We start from the raw sequence: 20,290 nt of genomic DNA, 5'->3' as shown, positions 1-20,290 counted from the left end.
ACCTGTTGTCACAGTCAGGAAGTGCCTGTCATGGTCTTCTGAGAGCAGGCAGAGCTCGGGGGCTCACGGGAGCAGCTCATCCCCACCTCGGTGTTTCCCAGCCCAAGGGGATGGGGAGGGAGCGGGGCTGAGCTGTGGGAGAGGAGGACAGCTGATGTCTTGTGACCACCACAGGCTCTACTGCCCACCAGCCCTCCCACACTGCCTGGTGATGCCCAAGGAGTGCTTTCCTCAGCACACACCCCGGCTGTGCATCCCAGCTGCAGCGTGCACGAGGACAAGGCTCAGTCTGTGTGTTGCACGTAATGCGTACTGCTCATGCAAGGTGGTGCAGGAGAAGTGCTGAGAGGTGTGTTTTGCCATGCACACATTGACAACAGGAAACTCTTCCAGCTCATACCTCGAGGCCTGGCATCAGGCAGCTCTTCAATGTGCAGGTAGCATGTTCATCTGCCTCATGCCACAAAATCCGCTGTTTTCAGAGCACTGTTGGTTTTTAGAAGGCAATGTATTCAGGTTGAAACTTTGCCCACATACCATCTGCTTCAGCCTTATCTTCTTTGACAAGAAAGCTGAATATATAATGTCCACTTGGCTTTCCTGGTGTTACATAAGGTTATGGTTTTTGTGTTAGGTTTGCAGTTTCAGAGCTCCTCAGCAGCTCCTGCAACATGCTCCTGCTCTTGTTTTCAAGTGGAAAATCAGTGACAAAAATCAATACCATCTTCATAGCTATAATGAATGTGACCCACAGGCTTTTTTAGGATGACCACAAGCTTCCATCATATGTCTGAGGCCTATTTGCAAATATTGATTGGTATTGCAGATTATCTGTAGCCATTTCATATGAAATCTTAAGGTCTTGCAGTTTTGCTCTCTGCACTTGGATTGGTATCAAAGGTACAGCTATAAATCACAAGACCCACCCAGAGACACAGTTGATAAGTAAGACTGCTGAATTGTGAAAATTAGGTGTTTCAGGGTTTTTTAGCTGCTTAAGGAAGATGGTTCTCAGTCAGCTCCAAGTGAGGGAAAGCACTGCTTTGGAATTGCAGCAGACTCTGTTTACTTGAAGCTGGGGAAAAAAAGTGGAACCTTCATATGCAAATGTATGGCATTTGGAAATGTCATATAGCCACATCTACATATAAATAAGCTGCTCTGGAGTGCTGCACTAGCCGGGCTGCTTTGATACAGAAATTGCATAGTAGCATACAAAGCAGAAACAGCAGGATGCCACTCGGCCAGGTTCTGGAGTTTTGTTCCTTAATCATCATATAACAAAGTTAACTAATAGTGCTGTGTCACTGCAGTGCTCCACTGGGAAGGGTCGTGAAGAGCTGCTGGTTAGTGAGAATCATGTCTATGTGCTGCTGGGGCTGTGCAGCAGGGATGGTGGTCTGTCTCCTGTGCCCTAAAAGACAGTGCTGAGCGTAGAGCTATTCCTCTGGCAGTGTCCCTCTTAGCCATCCTCTGCAGATCCACGCCTGCTTTCTTTGAAGGAGACACAATTTGGTTGTATAAAGAAGTATCTTCTGCTGCTAACATCCACATACTGGGGTGCTGTTTCCATCTCTGTTTAATCTGGCATTAAGCAGTACATTGAAACTCTCAGGCATAGTTTCTCAGAGGGGAGGACATAGAGAGGAGCCCTGATCTGGTTGCTCCTGTCCATTTTTCACCCCCTCCAGCACTGGTGCTAATGAGCAGCTGGAGGAGAGGTGGATGGGAGAGAAAACAAGCTGTGGGCTCAGCTGTTGGGAGAAATTTCTCACAGAGGGTGACACCCGCTCTGCTCCTGCAGTGCTGCATGTGATGGATCCAGTGCTCGGCCCTCTGCCTTCAGGCATGCAGCCTAATTGGAGGGAACCTCACAAATCTCTAAACTGACACCAACGCTTTTTCAACACAGAATTACAATAATAATAAGGTTAACTCATCCTCTAAGGGCTCTGTCATGAGCTGCATAAGGAGATCATGTGCAAGGAGATAAACCATGACTTTATTTCTTTACACTGCTGGTTTCTGAAGGGGGAGGATGCTGCTCCCACAGGGCTGGTGGCATCTCTCTTAGGCAGGAGAATCTGAGTGAAGGGAACGTCAGCAGCTTGCCAAAAACAAGGAATAGTTGAGTTAGCATGAAGAGGCGTTTAATATATTCTAAGAATGGGGTTAACACAGATTTATTCAATCCTGACACAAAAGAATGCAACACAAACTGTAAGGGCCCCTTTACCCAGGGCTTTGATAAATCCACAATACAGCCCTGCATCATTAAATCCCAACCTAGCAGTGATTGCAGCCCTCAGGACTGGCCCCGGCAGCAGCTGCCTTAAAGAGCTCTGTCTGTGTCACTTCATCCACAAAAGTGTGGGGAGATGGCCTGGGGACAGCTGACACACAGATGACACGGGCAGCTGGGGACATCGCCAGTCTGCTGGCCTGGGAAGTGGCAGGTGCCACTGACACAGGGACAAGCAGCTCTGTGGAGCTGCTGCAGGGAGAGCTCAGTGCATCAGCCTCCTCTGGGCGTCCTGGAATCCAGGGTGGAGTGCAGCATCAAAGAGCAGTGACTGCTGCTTTAGGGGGGCCTCAGTCAGGGTGAGAGGCTGAAATGTGGTGGGAAGCAGAGGAGGAGGTTGGACAAGGTGAGGCAGCAGCCTGATTTACCTCACTGAATGAAACAATCACCCCAGGGAGCAGCTGAGCCTAATGTGAGCACCTGGACATGGAGAAATCCTGCTTTGGAGCAACACATTAGCCCATGTGGTGTTTTTTCTCTTCCAGTTTAGCTGATATTGCTGGGTGTTCCTGTTTGGACGTATGAGCAGTGGTTGCTGCCATGTACTCACATTGCTGTGCAACTTTGGGTTGTATTGCACCTTGTATTGCAGTAACTACTTGGTAGAACCTTCTTTTACATGCAGGAGCCTTGGCTTTTAGGGACTTGTGCAATATCTAGGGTAAGGCATCTGTGAATGCAAGGGGACAACAAACACTGTGAAAAACAAGGGTAAAAAAAAAAAAAAACAGTCCTGGTTTAGTTTTGAGTAGACAAATGGTCTTGTTATGTATGCAGGAAAATGATTAACAAGTTGCTTGATTTCAATCAGTTTTCTCAAAGAAGGGAAGATATGTTCACAGATGTTGTAAGTAAAAGTGCTTCTTGATTTCCAAAGTTCAGCAACAGCTTTAACATATATAGCATAGCCCCTATATATATGCTGACAAGCTAAAAGTATTTTGTTCTCCATTTGAACATCTGGGGATTATTAGTGTCTTAATTCATTGGTTTCTATTATTAATTATGGCAGCAGGCTGAATAATTATGATGCATTACTGCAAAGACAGAGCACAATATTTTTTTTCGAAGTGCACTAGGACATCTTGCCATCATCTCAAACATAAAAAGCCCTAGATTATTTTTAAAAAGGAAAGTGGATTTTATCTTATTCCAGGGAACTGATTTGCATAGGGACATTTAAAATTAATAAATTACTGTGTTCAGCAAGCCTATTTTGTGCCTGAGAAAAGAAGTGAATGCAATTTATTTCACCGTGTTCCATTTCTTTTTTCCCCCTTGGTGAAGCAGCTAATATGGGAAGGGTATTTTTTGTGCAGTTTATGTAGAAAAACTAGCTTCAAGTTTGTACTTGGAGTGGCTGCAGGAGGAATTTAGGCTCAGGCTGCAACATAGTGGTGCCAGACGTTTTCAGCTGACATTTGGTGTCTCATTTTCCTCTTGCTCTCAGGGAGAGTGGGCTGGTGAGCTCCCTCTTGAGCAGCAGCAAGCACTTCCTTCAGAATTCTCACTCAACGCCCACCCAAACAGCGATTTTCAGGCGAGTTGCTTGCACACATTTTCTTCATTGTGAAGAGGTGCTCTGTAATTGTAAAAGCCAGATTTCAGGAGAAGGGAATGTGAGGGGTGAAGGTGCTCCTGGGGCTGGCCCTGAGCAGCTGGCAGCAGAGCAGCAGGACAGTTTGCCAAGGACAACGTGCCTTGAGCCAGGAGAAATCTCTGTTCTCTCATCAGAGCTGGGTCTGAGCTGGGATTTATCATGGCAGTTCTTCATTACAAGGGAGGAGAACGCCTGCCTAAAGACTTCATCCCTAAGCTGCTGCGGGATCTCGCTTCCTGTTGGATGCTATTGAAGAGGCGGGGGAAGTACCAGCAAACCTGCTAAAGAAATTCTGCATTTTCAGAGGAAGCAGCACCATTACCATCCTTCTCCTGGACCTTTGAACCATTCCTGCAGATGTTCCTGGCCTGACAAAGTTCCCTTTCACATCCAAAGAGCAGCAGTCGCTGACTCTATGAAGACTGAAGATGAGTAGCATAAATATCCCTAGGCTTATCCACAGGGTTCAGATTCTCAACTGCAGTCAATCAGCTGAAGCTCTTTCCCAAAATTCAGGGCATCCCTGCCTTTGCTCCACAGGTGGATACTCTCTGGATGTTTGTTTTGATTTCAAACAAGAATTGCACAAGAAGTCTCTTTCATGTAGAGCAGAAGAGCTTTCTTAAGAAAGTTCCCAGTGCTGTGCTCTGCAGCATCTCTTTGGGAGACCTGCCAGGGAGGTACAAGGGGGATATGCTTCCAGAAGTGGTTGAGAATGTTAAAGACATACATTTGACCCCAAAATCCCTTTTTCCCTTCATGTGTCCTCTGATAATGTGATGTGTAAGGAGTCACTACTTCAATATCAGCGAGAGCTTCCGTCTGCAAATTTGACTGACCTCAGCAGTATTAAAAGATTAAATTATTATGTAGTCAATTCTCCTTAACCACTTTTTCCAATGAGATAGGTGTCAAAATAGTTTCTGCTGCATATCATTCACTGTCTCATCCCTTCTTTGATGAAATATATGTGTCTATATGTATTTTCAGGCCTTCCCTTGGTGCAGGGATGACTGTACACTAGGTGTTAACATTGTATGTGAGCCAATATTTTCTCATATGGGCATAGCCTAATAGTTATTATTTCCAAAGCTCCAACATTACCTGCTGTACATCAGCCAAAATGCTAACGTCAGAATTTATGGGCTGTGTATATTCTACTTTGCTTGCTTGAAATCACCTAGAAAGTCTCACTGATTCACACATGAAGAATGACAGACTTATCAGCCCTGCAGAACTAATTGTTAAGTGCCTGGCAGTCAGTTCTTGAATACAAGAATCCTATTTTTGTCTAGATTTTTATTTTAATTTCTCTAAAGTGAATTGTAGGACCTTATGTCTAGAAAGAATTTTCTGGGCACTCCAGACAGTACTTCATATAATCCTCATCAAGGGCACTAATGGATTTATTCCTTTGTCAGCAGCACTACTGCACATGTTTGGTTGTGGAACAGAAGCTCCACGTTAGCTCAGATGGGAGCTGGGGACCAGTGAGGGCTGCCCAGAGAAGAGTCTGGCTGCCTTGTTTTCATCACTTGCAGAGTCACATCCTGCCACCAGGCAGACTGTTCCAGCTTTTGAATTTCAGCTTTCACTGAAATTGTTACCTGAGAATCTGAAGGTTGTACTTTCAACTTCCAAAGACTGAAGGAAAGCCACATAGCTAAACCAGAAATGAAAATTAAAATGATACAAAATATATTTGAAATCATTCTTCTGCGCCGTCTTGATGAAAGACAGGAACAGGCACGGATATTAAGGAATTTATACAAGATAGTTTTAAATAATTTATTTAACATTTCAGAAGACAATCCATCAGGAAAAGCAAGATCACTGAATGGGTGGTCAGCCACACTGGCTATCTTTTTAGCATCCAGTTTATCCTAGAGAAATAGCTCAGCATCTCCCTGCCATCCACAGAGAGGTTGAAGAGCAAGGGTTCAGCTGAAGACTTTTCCAGTGAAAGATGATAAGCTGTTTCAAACTACACAAAGTAGCATCTGGCCTCCGTGCACTTAAAAATAACGTGTTTTGACTAGTGTGTCTTATTTGATAGGCTATCATGTCATGTGCTGGCACTAACAAGGGATGTGAACAATATGAAATGTCATGTTAGGCTAAAGATGAAAAAAATGCTGCAGAAATGCAAAACATGTTGGCTTCATCAGAGTGACTTTTTCGATCACAAAAGTGCTTCAAGAAAAAGATTCCTGAATACAATTGATCTGGATGGGGAGGATGTATTTCTTTTTTGAAATAAAAAGGACAAGCATTTTGAGAAACGTGGCAGGAATTTCTTTTGTCCAGAGATAGGAGAGACTGATCCAATCAGTCCAATTTTTACCTCTAGTCTTTGCAGCTGGCTTCCGCCTCAAATCCTGTCCACCACAAAAAGGTACAAGGTCTTTTCTTCTGGCACAAATAAAACTTGCCCACGTTGTTGCCAATAATAATGCAGCAAGTCTAGTGTGTGAAGAGGAGCTATTGAAGTTAACATTACTGAAACCTGAGTAACTTTGAATTTAGTCTGTGTTATTGCTTTATATATACAGATCTACTTGTGCATGAAAAAAGTGGGTTTATATTTAGCTTAACTCTCTGTAGGTGTGAGGTTGGTGTGGTAGAGGGGCTCCTTAGTGTAGTGATACTGTAGTTTGACTTGTACAAATTGCATCCAATACTGAATTTATAAATAATCCAAAGTTTTTATAAGGGTGGAAGTCGTGATTTATTTAATTTAGGTTTAATTTTTTTAAGATATGTACAGTTCTTGTTTGCTTCATAACCTCAGCATGGTTTTTATTTCTATCCTCTCTTTTTAGAATCAGTTTATAGTTCTTGTTTCATGGTGATGTAAACCCTGTGATACATCCATAAGAGTTAGTATCTCATCAACAGCTGGATTGCTGGAAAGTGCTCAGGTCCTTCCAGAAATGGGAGCAGTCAGTTTGAACATGAAGGGACTTTTAGAGCATGCCTGGGTGTCTGGGTCTCTATATCAAAGAGATATCTGAAAAGATGGATTTTGTAGTGAGAAAAATAACCTGTTCTGAGGCAGGGAAATGCTCAGCCTGAACAAAATGATGTTTTTATTGTGGTCTGTACTTAGAGTAAACTAAATGGCAGGTCAAACTAAAAATGTGGTTTTCCCCTGCTCTGCCTTTATATAAATCCCTGACTCTGTTGGAGGAGTCATCAACCAAAATGAGATACAGATAATTTCTTTCTAAGTTTTGTGGGCTCTTCTAAGACAGGTGACAAGTGTTCCTGTATCAAGTGTTTACCCTATGAAGTGTTTATCCTACAAGCTAAGTTTATCCTAGCAAAACTTGGGCCATCTCAGTTTAGATTCAGTAAAGCATTTTCCATCACAACAGTATGCTTAGAGGTGTAATTACAAGTTCTGCACCATCCTAGGTTTACTTCAAAGTGTGCTAGAGACCTTGTTTAAGAAAACATGGTTTCTGCCCAATGCCAGCCCTACAGCCTACACACAATGAGAGCATCTGCACATCCAGATAGGTCCTGATCCCCCTTTCAAGTCCCAGGTGAGTCTGTACTGGAAGTTATAATTTCCCCCCATCTTGAAGTGAGCCTTAAAAAAAAAAAATTAAACCAAAGGATTTCATACTGTTTTAATCACACTGCTGGCTGATCTGAGAGAAGAGGGATTCTTGCACTGAGTGGTGGTGCACAGACATGGCAGAGGTACCTCAGTACCTGAGAAGGAACAATCAGAGATACACACACATATGTGTATGTCCATTGATAGCTGACATATCACACACATTTATTATGTTGGGGGGATTTCCAGGGCATAAAGGAACATGCATGAAGTGGTGATAACTTTGTGTGTATATTTCACTTGTTGGTAGCCAATGTCTTAGAGGGTGATAGGTAGCCAAAAATGTTTAGTGCCAGACCAAATGGATCTTGTGTTCCCACCTTTTTCTGGTGGCAAAAATTGCTGAGTAAGCTGTCAAAGGAGGTTATACCATACCTGTAACATGCCTCCTGTCAGCACATCCTGTCTGTGCTGTCCCAGAGACAGCTGTCAGCCCCCAGCCCAAGAATCCTCAGTGCCCCCATGCTCCTGCACTGCATGGTCCCCAACAGCCTCCAACAGCCTCAAACATCCAAAGGTATCCCCATGTAATCAGGGAACAGGGAGAGGCACATGGGCTTATGTGCATTTGAAAAGATGCAATAATGGTCCAGAGTGCAGAGGTCCTGAAAATCCTAAGGATGAAAGAGAAGCTAATGCTGTCAGCAGGGACATAGAGGTTGCCTGGGATTTGCTGGGAGCTGGTCCTCGCCTGTTTTCGCATAAGGGCAATGTAACCAACTTTATTAGTGCAAGTGGTTAGAGACTCTTACAGCTCTCCTTGGACAGCAGCGACAGAAAAGAAATTCATTATGAAAATCTGAATCTTGGATCTGCTGCACACACTTTTCCCGGAGGTGGGATAATACCTAAGCATGCCTGCTGCTGGCATGACTGGCTCGGAGGCAGAACACAAATTGCAATTGTTTTATAACACTCGGGGACTTCCTTTGGAAGATAAAAATGCTTCAACTTATCTGCGTGCAAGCTACGTTTCCTCAGACATCCATCATGAGATTTATTCTTCTGTTTTTAATTAATCATGGCTAGAAGACACTATCACATGAAAAGGAGTGTTACCATTTGAGATATCATAAGTATTGGTTAAATGGAGGAATTTGCCAACCCAGATTAATTAATACCTTGGTGGTCTACGAAATTCATGTGAGTTTATGGTGGTAACACTCTGTGTTTCAGCCTGTGAAGTTGAGCACATACCTGTTTGAAAGCTAAATGAAGCCTCCATTTTCCTGGCTGCATGAAGGGATTTCCCAGGATTTGCAGTCTCAGTGACTCTTTAACTGCTGCAGAAGTAGGCTCAGAATGCCAGACTAGTTCAAAGTGCTGAGTGCTGTGGGATGTGGAGGAGACCACTGGGCTTTGGGGCAGGGGCATGTAGCATTGATGATAAACTTCAGCTCTGGACTCCCGCTCTACCTCAGCCATAAAATTGTTTTTCTGTATATGTTGTGTTGAATTAAAAATGCATAATGTATATTACATGCAAATGTCCAGACTCTCTTTCCCAACTTTGTCTTAGTTTGACAAGACAGTCCATAAAGTAAAACAGAAATAACCAGGTATTTTTCATGTGCCTTTCTGTCATCAGATTTTGAATAGTCACGTTATTTCCTCAGGTGTCTCATTTGCTGTAACTTGACAGGAATCATAAAAGACCTGAGATAAGCCCTTGCAAATCTCACCAACCTGTTTGAAGGGGCAAACCCTTGCTCTTGCTTCCCATGAGCAACATCTTTCACATCTTGCTCTCTGGTTTTCCTTTCTTTCATTTGCTGAGTTCTTTCCATCACTTCACCTTATCCTACATGGTCAGGTTAATGTTCCCTTTCACCTGTGTTCACAGAGAATGCAAATAAACTGGAAGAAAGTGCAAGAGGGATCTACATCCCTTGTCCAGAGCATTACAACGGCTTCTGCATGCATGGCAAGTGTGAGCACTCCACAAACATGCTGGAACCGTCGTGCAGGTAACCCTTCTCCTGCCAGCAAGGGAAGGCTACACACATGGAAATAATGACTTACAGAAACACTTAATCTGCATCAGCTATGGAAAATAATGGCAACCATGGCCCTTTGTGCTACAAAATCCATCAGACTTAAATTATTCAACAAAGTTCCAAAAGTGTATTGAGTTATGAACAATGTTAACTGACTGTAAAGCCATCCAGTAACCTTCAGTTATATTTAGATGTGTTTTTAAAAGCCATTCACAATGCACTCAGACCTTGCTAGGTGCCCTCCTCAGCCTGAGGGAGAGGAGTGCCACCACTGTATGTCCCTGCTGGGGCAGGAGTGGTGCTCGTGGGGCAGCTGGCTGGGGCAGAGGTGGCTGCTTCAGCAGGAGGTGATTTTGGAGGAGGTTTGGGCAGGGAGGAGGAATATAGTGAAAGCACTGTAGTGCTCCTGCAGTGAATGCTCCCTGCACAGGTGCAGATATTCTTTCTGAAGTCCACACAGTGGCCATGTGGCTGGAAAAGGACTATTACACGTGAAGCATCATTTTCCTGGGACACTGGAATGGGAGCACAAAGATACACACCAGACTCTCCCCAGGGCAGAACCTCACGCCAGCTTCTCCCAGTTCACACAAGCAGCCAGGACACATTTTGCTCTTTGCAGCTTCTGCATTTTAGGTGCTCCATTCAGCTGAAAAATATCATTTCCTCAAGGTGCTGGCAGCTGTGGGAATGCAGGAGAAGGAAGGAAAAGGCTTAACCCATCGGGGTTAGTGCCCCACTAACACACCTGAGAGGAGCCCAAGCCATCTGTCTCAGTCCCTGGCAGTTGCTGCTGCCAGTGACCTGGATTTTCACATCTTGCTTGGGCAATTAAGGGGAAACAGGGCAAGAGCTAAAACTGTAAAAGCACTGCTTGGCCCCAAAATCACAGAGCAGAGTGGAGCTGTCAGGCTGCAGGAGGGGAACTGGTGAGCAGTGCAGCAGGCAGCATTGGGGTGGATGGCTGCAGCATCAATAGAGGGGCTTTTTATAGCAACCAGACGAAATGTAAATGATGTATCCACTTTCAGGAACATCTAATCACATTTCATATGGAGCCTGGATGATTGCTTATCACCTCCTTAGGGGTAATCTGCATAAGGAACCACAGCTCGATGGCTTTTCACCCTCCCCCACCTCCCCAAAGAAAGGGAGAAATCTAAAGTATGTTGTGCGAGGAACTAAATGGGTTCTCATCACAACGTGCAAGTAGTTCCACTTGAAGCCAGTTATGTCTTGGTCCCCTGGGCACCTCCTGGTACTCTCACAGTGTTCTTCACTCTCACAGACCTTGGTGTCACTGAGGACCACAAGTCTTTCCTCTGAGAGGTTGAGCACTAACTGATACTCTCTCTGTGGGAGTCCATTCTGAAAAAAAAAAAAATCAACAAAAAAAAACACATAAGCTTATGCTTCAGCCACTAATTTTTTTTCCAAATACAATTTTTCCAGCATTCGTTAAAAGCATCAGGTATAACAAGGAAAAAAATATTTTTTTATTTCAGATGCGATGCCGGCTATACTGGACAACACTGTGAAAAAAAGGACTACAGCGTTTTATATGTGGTTCCAGGTCCAGTACGATTTCAGTATGTCTTAATAGCAGCTGTGATTGGAACCATCCAGATTGCTATCATCTGTGTTGTAGTCCTTTGTATTACAAGGTCAGTATCTCTGGTATTTTACAGTAGAAAGAGAAAATCCTTTTGTTTTTCCTGCAATGTGCGCTGATTATACTGATTTCTGCAGTGACACTACTGATAACAAATGCTACTTCATTCACCAACAAACAGAAGATATCATCTGGTCCAGCCAGCCAGTGCTCCTTCATTATTATGACTGAATTTTTATTTCCATCTTAATCAAACTTAGGTAGCAACGGTGCCTACAGCAAGTGAAGTTCTCTATTTTGTATTCAGATGCTTGGACAAATATTGTTCATATAAATAGGGGAAATATAAATACAGCAGCTGGATCAACACTTAATAAAACTAATCATATCTCCATCTGGCTTCCTTAAGGGCCCATTCCCTTAGTCCTAATCAGGCAAAGCACACAGACTTTTAAGCCTGTTTGTAACCCTGCTGATTAAATGATTTCATTAGGCTTGAGTGCATGTTCAAAGGCACTGCGCATGTTTTAGGGTCTTCTATATATGATGTAGTCGGGTCTTTTTTTTTTTCTTTAGTGAGGAGAAGAGGGTTGTGTGAATGGAAAAAGCCCCAGGGTAGTTAGCAACACTGATAAATCACTCTTTTAAAACTTATTTTCTTTCTAAAATAAAAAAAAAAGCTAAGTATCATACCTCCATATAAAATAAAATCTCTACTTTACTTCAGTCGCTAAGTTGCACTACCTGGCTGGAAGACAAGTGTAGAGCATTTGTTCCTGGAAAAGAATAAAAAAAAAAATTTCATAAATCCTTTTCTGGCCTAAAGGCACAAAACAAAACCTTTTTTAGCCAGAGTTCATCACCTGAATGGCAACTACCTAATGAGGCAGTAGATTACAGGAGGTGGTATTCACAGAGGTAATTCAAACAACTAAAAATACAGCGTGTAGTGAGAGAAAGAAAGTGGTGTAGTAACTGATAATGGAATAAATGTGTATTGTTTTGTCGAGTCTAGTTTTGTCACCTTGCTGCAGTGAGCAAAGTACTTTATACTGAAGAATGAAGACAGGGAGCTCTGAGTGATCCAGTACTGTAATGCAAATTACCTGTCACACTGTTTTCATACAGAGACAGTACCTTTTCCCCACACACTTTGTAACCAAGTCAATTTATGATCTTTTGACTTTTTTCTGTAATGCATGTAATTACTGCAGAGCATCCTCCATCCCAGCATAATGATTTGAGATACATTTGCAGAAGTGTGCTCTTAAGTGGCCTAAGAGAAATCCACATGACAAGAGAGCGTTGTGGCAGCATATGCATGAGCAATTGAGTTTTTGAAGTTGTCTGCTTTGGGGAACCTGACTGTACTGGTTTGAACTCCACTCCCTGAATCCCTGAAAGTGCTGAAACCACCTTGCCAGGTTCCTGGGAGAAAGAAGGGAAACTTCACTCAGAGGGCATTGTGGCCAAATTCTTTGCTGCTCATTTCGGTGCAACTTCAGCTAATTAATTAATCAAGCAAGTTTGGTGCACCACATCCATGTGAGCCTCACAAAACTACCATTGTAATCTTCCAGCTATCATTACTGTTGTTGCTTTTAAAATTTTACCTTAAAATCTCTGGTGCAAATCTCTGGGGGTGTCCTCCATTGCTGGAAGGCTCTCGGCAAGTCCTGGTGACTTTTAGGGCTGTTGTTGCACAGACACTTTAATCTGAATAAACAGGCTGCTGACAGATCAGGTTTGTCCCTGCCCCTTCCTCTGCCTTCTGGGCACTTGGCCCTCCAAGTTGCTACCATTACCATTTCTGTAGCCACACAACCAACAGAGTCAGAGGATGAACTCAGCTGAAAATGCAACCAACAGAAGTGATGATGTTTGGGGTTTAAGTGACTCTACTCGTCACTACTGCCAGCAATGGGAATAAGTTTCTGAGGTGGAGGAGTAGGGAACCAGAGGCCAAGAGGTAAAACAGTGAGGCACAGTCTGCCCAAGGACTTTCAGCTTAGAGATAAGGCAAAAAAAGAAGCAGTGATTAAAGTGAAGGAGAATGGCAAATAATATAGGTATGGCCTAGTGTAATAATGATTCTCAGCAGTTTTCTTTACAGCTTTGCATTTTTAGTGCTTCCCTAATGTTTAGTCACAGCAGCTTATTTATGTGAAGAAATAACTTGATTAAAAATGAATGCGTAACGTGTTTTACCTGCTATGAATCACATTGTGAGTAACTCGAACTCGCGAGCAAAGCTTCAGTGGGGGGAGGGAGGGAGGGCAGCGTGTGCTCCAGTACTTGGTTTACATCGATGTAACTGCTGTGTTCATAAAAGAATGCACCCCACACACAGTGCACTACAAAGGACTTTTGATTAAACAGTTAAGGACCAAGGAAAACCTATCACTCATTTTTAGCAGATGATTAAGTCTCAAAAGCTGGTTAAATGCCAGTGCTCCCCTTAAGAACCCCTGCTGCACTTCAGATACAACCCACCTGTAAATGCAGTAGCATTGTGTGTAAGCAGCCTGGGGCCTTCCAAAGCTCCCAGCCATGGGTAATGTACAATTGAAACATGGGCATTTTTGGTTTAAAGATGCTTTTTCATCATCTTAATTGGAGTAATCTCTACATTTGAATTGATTTCTCTCGAGCTTGAAGTGACTATGTAGATACTGTCAGTGTTGGTTTGGGGAAAGTGCCTATGAGATGTTCATCTCCTTGCTTCCAGTTGGAGCAGTTGGTATCCACCATGCACAGCTGCATCCCCTGGGATTGCTGAGCATCCTCATCATCTCCCAGCCACCTGGCTCCTCCACATTTCATAGAAAATCAGTCTGGTTGTGCCCACTGTGCCCTGGTTCCCTAACCCTACTTCACATGGCTGAGTGCTAGGGCAAAGCAGGGCTGTAAATCCAGATACTGGGGCTGTCTCAGCCCGTGGAAGTGGCACTGGCCATGTCCTGCAGAGCACCACGAGGCCCCGCTGTGCCGGCCGGGCAGGAGAGGCCGTGCGGGGACAGTGGCCGAGGGCTCTCGGTGTGCCCGTGATGCACGGGGAGCCAGCTCTGTGCCTGCCAGCAGCGGCTCCCTGACTCACTCCCGAATCTTGACGGCCTTCCCAGGGAACTCACAGTGAATAATGAGTTCGTCTTGAGCTCACAGACCGGCTGAAGTCTGCCTCCGTTCCGTAATGAAAGCTCTGCCGTGACCCCTGAGAGCGCAGGAGACGCAGCCTGGTTTTTCCTGGAGTATTGATAGCAGCCTACTTCACTGCTTCCCAGGAAGGAACGAGGCAAAATATAGCCCACAGCCATACAGCTTCTCATGAGGGGGTGGTCCTGGTGGCTTAAAAGTGAGGCAAGTCAGGACAGTCTGACCCATATTTTGCTCAACACTTACATAATTGTATTCCAGCATTTTTTCAAAATGCTTCCCAAGTTCTCATACTCTTGTTTAGCCTTTCAGTTGACGTCACAAAACTATAACATCACTCCCATTCAACAGCGGGGGGAAAAAATGACCTTTTTTATTTTATTTCACTCTGTTCTGCTCTTAGTTATTTGACACAGAGCTGCAGGCAAGTGCTTTAAGCTCTCACTGCACTGAGGGGGGTCTCCCCAGTGCATAACCCATAGGGTTCCACCTAGTGCTGCTGAAAGCCCTCCTGTAACAGAAGAACAAGTCAGCCCCATACAAAGGGATTTTTTTTCTCATGTCAGTGTCATCTGGAGTATTGTGGGGCCTCTTCTCATGGCACTCCAAGAGAGTGTTTCAGTGTCTGTTGTGCAGCTGCCCACAGTTTTTACCACAACCACCCTTGGCTTTCAGCTGATTAGAATATCCTGTGGCCTCCACCTGGGATTAAACTTCTCCATGCTTTCTGCCTGAGGGTGCCTTTCCATGAGAGGAAGCCAGAAACACACCATCAGCTTTCCATTAGGGAGAAATATAGCATCCCCTCAGCAGGTGCTGCTGCAGGTGAAAGGCTGAAACGTGCCCTTACTGAGGAACACTGGAGGTCCTGAGACACAAGGGGTTTGCCCCTGCAGCTGTCCAAAGGAATAGCAGATTTGGGGCTTTCCAGAACAAACGCTTTCCTCACCAAGCCAAGCAGCCGTGGCACGGTGCAGGCACGGTGTTTGCTCATGGGCTGAGCATGGAGCATTTCCATGGAGACCTGGGGGCTGCAGACACTTAGGGCCTTGGAAAGGCAGCCACTGTGTAAGCACCTCACAGACCTGGGGTGCTGGCCAGGTGAGCATGGGATCATCGTGGATCTTCCACCCGCACCTCGCTCAAAATAAACTCTGAACAAAGCTGAACAACGCGGTGCAGCTGGGATCACTGCAGCGCAGAGTGTCCAGGGTTCAGGAATCCAAACATCTCCCTTGCCATAATTTTGTTCACAGTATGTGTTTGGGGATGTGGTGGCTTTTTTTTTTGTGGTGCCATTGCCATTAGCCAGCTGGTTTCATTTCATTGAGGAGGAAGGCACTGAGGGCTGGAGGATGCCCCTCTTGCCCTCGCGTCCCTGCTGCCCCCGCCACCTCTCGAGCAGATGTGTTGCTAAGAGCCGTGTATTCTCACAACTCTCTTTTCCAGGAAATGTCCCAGGAGCAACAGAATCCACAGACAGAAGCAAAACACAGGGCACTACAGTTCAGACAACACAACAAGAGCATCGACAAGGTTAATTTAAAGAGCGCATGTTTCCACAATGGCAAAACTAACTGCAGAGAGCTTGGACTACAAAATACAGTATTATAGACAAAAGATTAAGACAAGATCTACACATGTTGCCTTGCATTTGTGGTAATCTACACCAATGAGAACATGTACTACAGCTATATTTGATTATGTATGGATATATTTGAAATAGTATACATTGTCTTGATGTTTTTCTGTAATGTAAATAAACTATTTATATCACACAATATAGTTTTTTCTTTTTCATGTATTTGTTATATATAATAAATACTCAGTGATGAGAAAAAAATTGCCTTTCTTAAATTTGCTGTATCTCATAGCTGTGTATAGTCTTGGGATATTGTGTATGGACACTAACTAGTCTCTTTTTTTTTCTTTTTCCAGTTCTAGTGGCAATTTTGAGTCTACTGAACTCAGTAGTAGGGTTTTGAGTTGGTCCAAGATCAGCGACAATTATGGATGTGGGAAAGGTGAAGAATAATTTAACCTACATTGAGAAGGGATAAAATATTTCAGATCCGGAGTCAACTACATTTCATCAGCCTTCTTCTCCCATGCCATCTATCTTTATTCTCCCATAGCTTAGGAAGTCTTTGCCTTCTAAATTAAGTCCTAACCGAAGGGGAAATGGAAATTCTCGGTGACCGCAATGAGAGTGTCGGGGGTAGCATTTCCATTTGGGATGGAATTAGGTGTCTGTCAAGGTGAACCCTACAAGAACACTTGGCAGAATCTCCAACTCTGGTCACTGGAGTGAGTGAAAATTGCTTCTCACTCTTGATTGAAAATTATTAGGTTAAAAAAGTTAATAACATAATAACAGCTGAAATGCCAGTCCCATTTGCACCTTGTGAACATGCTGATATAATTTATTTTTTCAAAGAGAAGGTGAAAAACACTCAGAAAATACCTTATGAATAACTTTATGGGTGACCCTACTCCATTAAATGTAATGAACCCAAATGTTGGTTATACCTCAGGAAAATAAGGGCATGTGTTTTGTCACATCCACACGATGGACAAGATGCAAAGTTATTTCTGTGATAGCTGAAACTCTCCAAAGCACAGCCTCTCGAGAAGGTAATTCTGCTCTAGTTTGTGCTGTGAATTTTGAAGACAGCAGAGTGAGACTGCAGGGCAGAGTGGGGTAATGTCACTGCTGCTGCTGGATAACATTCTCTGCACTGAGTGCCCAAGCTCTAGTCCCACTGAGTACCAGAACTGAACTAAAGAGCCCTTGTAACAGCAGTCACTGTGCTGCTCCTCTCCAAAGAGACTGCCCAGGCAGAACGTACCCAAGACAAGAGTTAGGAGTATTTCTCACTGTCATCACCATGTCAGAGTCACACCTGGGGTTACCTGGGATGATGTCTCATGAGTGTGTTTCCATTTCCTGCTTCAGCATCCATCTGGTCACTCACAGCAGTCACCACCAACCCCACCAGTGACAGCCCACCCAGCCTGGTCTTCAGACACGGGTGCAGCGATACTTCTACTCTAACATGACTTTTGGTCTTCCCCTCCCTACCCCAGCCTGCTTTAAAGTGAATCCATTGCATGATGTTCACACGGTCTCAGTTTTTGTCTTGTTCTGGGTTTTTTGGCTTTTTAAAGGTAATAAAAGGTGATTGGCAAGAGATGCTTCCAGACACCTGGTCTGTGCTGATTGATGGGAGTGGGAGTGGTGCTTGCACAGGCAGAGGGGCAGATGATGGCACAGGGCAGCTCTCTGGCACTGGGATGCTTGCCCTGCAAGGACCTTCTGCTCCCTGGTACTGTAGGCTGGGCCAAGGCAGGGGAGAGGGCTGTCCCCCAACCCTCTGCTCCTCAGCCCTCGCCCCAGCTCTCCAGTCTTGGAGCCTTGTTTTCAGAATGGAAGAGTGATAGAGTCGGGCAGGAGTGCACAGCAGAGGCTGAGAGCAGATGTGATCCTGGCTGGCTGCACCACAGGGACGTTTCCAGGCTCAAACCCACTGCAAGATACTCCTCTCTGTCCCAGTCCTTGCAGGCTTTGTGTCCCACGCTCAGGCTCAGCCAGGGTGGTCTGACAAGGAGCGCAGGCCAGGCACGGCAGCGCTGCACTGTACAGGTTTGGGGGCACAAGACCCCCTCTAGGGAGACTTTGCAAGCTCTGGTAACTCATGCCCAAGTGGCATTACAGTGTCCCTCCTGAGACCCCTCCATTGCTACACCTGACACAGCAATGGCAGCGAGCTCCTCTGCAGGAGGAGCACTTCAGCAGCAGGCTGAGGATTAGGCTGAAAGAGGCGAACGTAGCTCTAACCTGCAGACACCCTCCCTTTGTACTTTGTGCTTCTGAGTGAAGAGTTGGATTCTAACAGCATCAAAACCACATATTTTGAGCCAATTCCAAATGTCAGTCCCCCCACTGAGACAATCAGGTCTGGATTGTTTATGTCGGTTGCTTACATTAGATACAAAAATCAAACATTAGGACATACACATTGCCATGGAGCTATAGCAATAAACCTAATTTAAAAAGGCAAGGTTTGGCCTGGACAAAAATATCACACCATCACTTAGGAGTGAAAATAGGAGTCCAACACACTCTCTCCAAACTTCTCAACCTTATGAGCCTGGCTTTTACAGAGCAGTGGCACATTTTATCCCCAAACAGCATTTGCCAGATGTCATTAGCTGCATCCCCAGCTGCAGGGCCTGTCACAAAGCCTCACACCTCCCCAGCAAGGCCAACATTTAAATACCTGCTGCAGACAGGAGGGCAGAGAAGGGAAAGGGATTTTATTTTCAACACATGGGGCAGGTCCCACCTCTTTCGGTCTATCAAACTTAACTTCAACATGCTGGCATGGGCACACAGTCTGACAGTAACGGTGTCTTGGGGCTGTACGTACAGGAACGGAGATTTCTACCAAAGACATTTGCAGAAACTACAAAACACAGCAAATTTGGAGGTGTGGATTTTTCCTTTTCTGAAGGTCTGGAAAATGTGTGTTTGTTAGACCCCTATGCTGGCCAGAACTCGAGACGTGGCAATGTCTGTGCAGTTTAACAGAAGATGCAGGGAGGTGGGCTGGGCACATAAAAACCCGGCCAGGCAAAGCCATGGCAATGAGAATTGTGCCATGCACCAAGGCAGAGCCCAGCTCCTCTTCTTGGAGTCACACAGAGGGGTGAAAATGTGTTGCTGTTTGTCCTCTTCTCAGTGCACACTTCAGCAGCACTGAGCACAGAGCAAGGTCCCTTGTGATGCCCGTGGAGATAGACTCAGTCCTTGGGGAGGGCAGTAATTCATCTCTTTGGGCTGTTTCATAGGCTTTCTTTTCATGGCACAATGACAACTGCAAATAACCTCAACTACCAGCATTCACCTACTTTAAAAACCACACTAAATGACCAAATGCGCAAAAACCACTGAAAATACCAGTATTCCACACTCAATGTCATGGCTTTGGGGCAGCACACATGGCCCAACAGCCTGGAATCACTTCCTGGCTGTTGTTTTACCACAAGCCTCACTGAAAGGTATAAAAGGTAAAATTAAGAGGTAAAAATAGGACTGTTGGCACACCCATTCCCTAAGGATCAGCCTGTAACATTCCTGGAGCAAGAAACCATGTCCTTATTTTGTATGTGATGCATTTACCACATACAAACAGCATCCTGACCTCAGTCCTCAAAATAAAGCCAGGCATGCTATTGGCAGAGCCCCTCACCCTCCCCAGCCTGGGATGGTCAGATGGCTCCCACACCTTTGTGCCTTCGGATGCTGGGCTGGATCCCAGCCCATAGGGAACTGACCTGCAGCTACCACCCTGACTGACTGCAGCAGTGGGGCCTTGTGGAGGGAGGCATGTGTGACACACACCTCACCTTTGCCCACCCCAAATGCTGCATCACAGGACAGGCACAGCCCCATGCCTCACCATCGTGGTGCTTCTCCTTAAAGTCTGATTAGATGTTCATTATCAGTCCCTTTCATCCAAAGATAATAAGACATGATTTACAGAACATTATCATTACAAAACTGTTATAATTAATGAAGGCATGCTGGACACCCTATTCTAACTGCTTAGAATAGGTGTGTTCCTGCTCCCTCAGGGTGTCACCAGCACGGGCAGCTCTGGTTTTGCAGAGGTTCTCTGTGCCAGCCGTGCTGGTGGCAGGGATGCCCAGGTGTGTCCCGTGCACAGGTTAACCGAGCGGGCGCGGTGGGCGCGGGTGCCGTCTATCGCTGCCTCCTATTTTCCAGAAGCAGCCCTCAAAAAAGCCTCATCTTCAAAGAGCTCTCTAAAGCTTCTTTGAAAACAAAATGATTAAAGGCTATCTTCCCTCTCATCCAACATCAGACACATCGCACGCCGCATCCTTGCTTTCACCCCTGATTATGCATGCAGCTTTTCCCAGCTCCAGTTTTGCGTCGGCATGGAAGTTACGGCCCCGAATTAAAAGCGAGGTTCATTAC

The 20,290-nt window shown here is 45.0% G+C and overlaps 2 protein-coding genes across 2 annotated transcripts in view; one reads left to right on the top strand and one right to left on the bottom strand.

Moving 5' to 3' along the window:
- Nucleotides 1–17,480, top strand: part of TMEFF2 (transmembrane protein with EGF like and two follistatin like domains 2) — a 125,321-nt gene extending 107,841 nt beyond the window's left edge. Inside the window, exons 8-11 of the mRNA XM_053948470.1 lie at nt 9,371–9,494; nt 11,030–11,188; nt 15,739–15,825; nt 16,228–17,480. Coding sequence (XP_053804445.1) covers nt 9,371–9,494; nt 11,030–11,188; nt 15,739–15,825; nt 16,228–16,324 — 467 coding nt within the window. The 3' untranslated portion in view covers nt 16,325–17,480. The remainder of the gene's footprint in view (nt 1–9,370; nt 9,495–11,029; nt 11,189–15,738; nt 15,826–16,227) is intronic.
- The window catches only part of NABP1 (nucleic acid binding protein 1), a 93,674-nt gene continuing 85,228 nt past the window's right edge, over nt 11,845–20,290 (bottom strand). The window contains exon 7 of the mRNA XM_053948474.1: nt 11,845–11,912. Within this exon, the coding sequence (XP_053804449.1) occupies nt 11,860–11,912 (53 nt within the window). The 3' untranslated portion in view covers nt 11,845–11,859. The remainder of the gene's footprint in view (nt 11,913–20,290) is intronic.

The sequence above is a fragment of the Vidua chalybeata genome, chromosome 7 (assembly GCF_026979565.1).
Source record: "Vidua chalybeata isolate OUT-0048 chromosome 7, bVidCha1 merged haplotype, whole genome shotgun sequence".
Lineage (NCBI taxonomy): Eukaryota > Metazoa > Chordata > Aves > Passeriformes > Viduidae > Vidua > Vidua chalybeata.
Note: the sequence above shows the minus strand (reverse complement) of the source record. Positions and strands in the feature narration are given on the sequence as shown.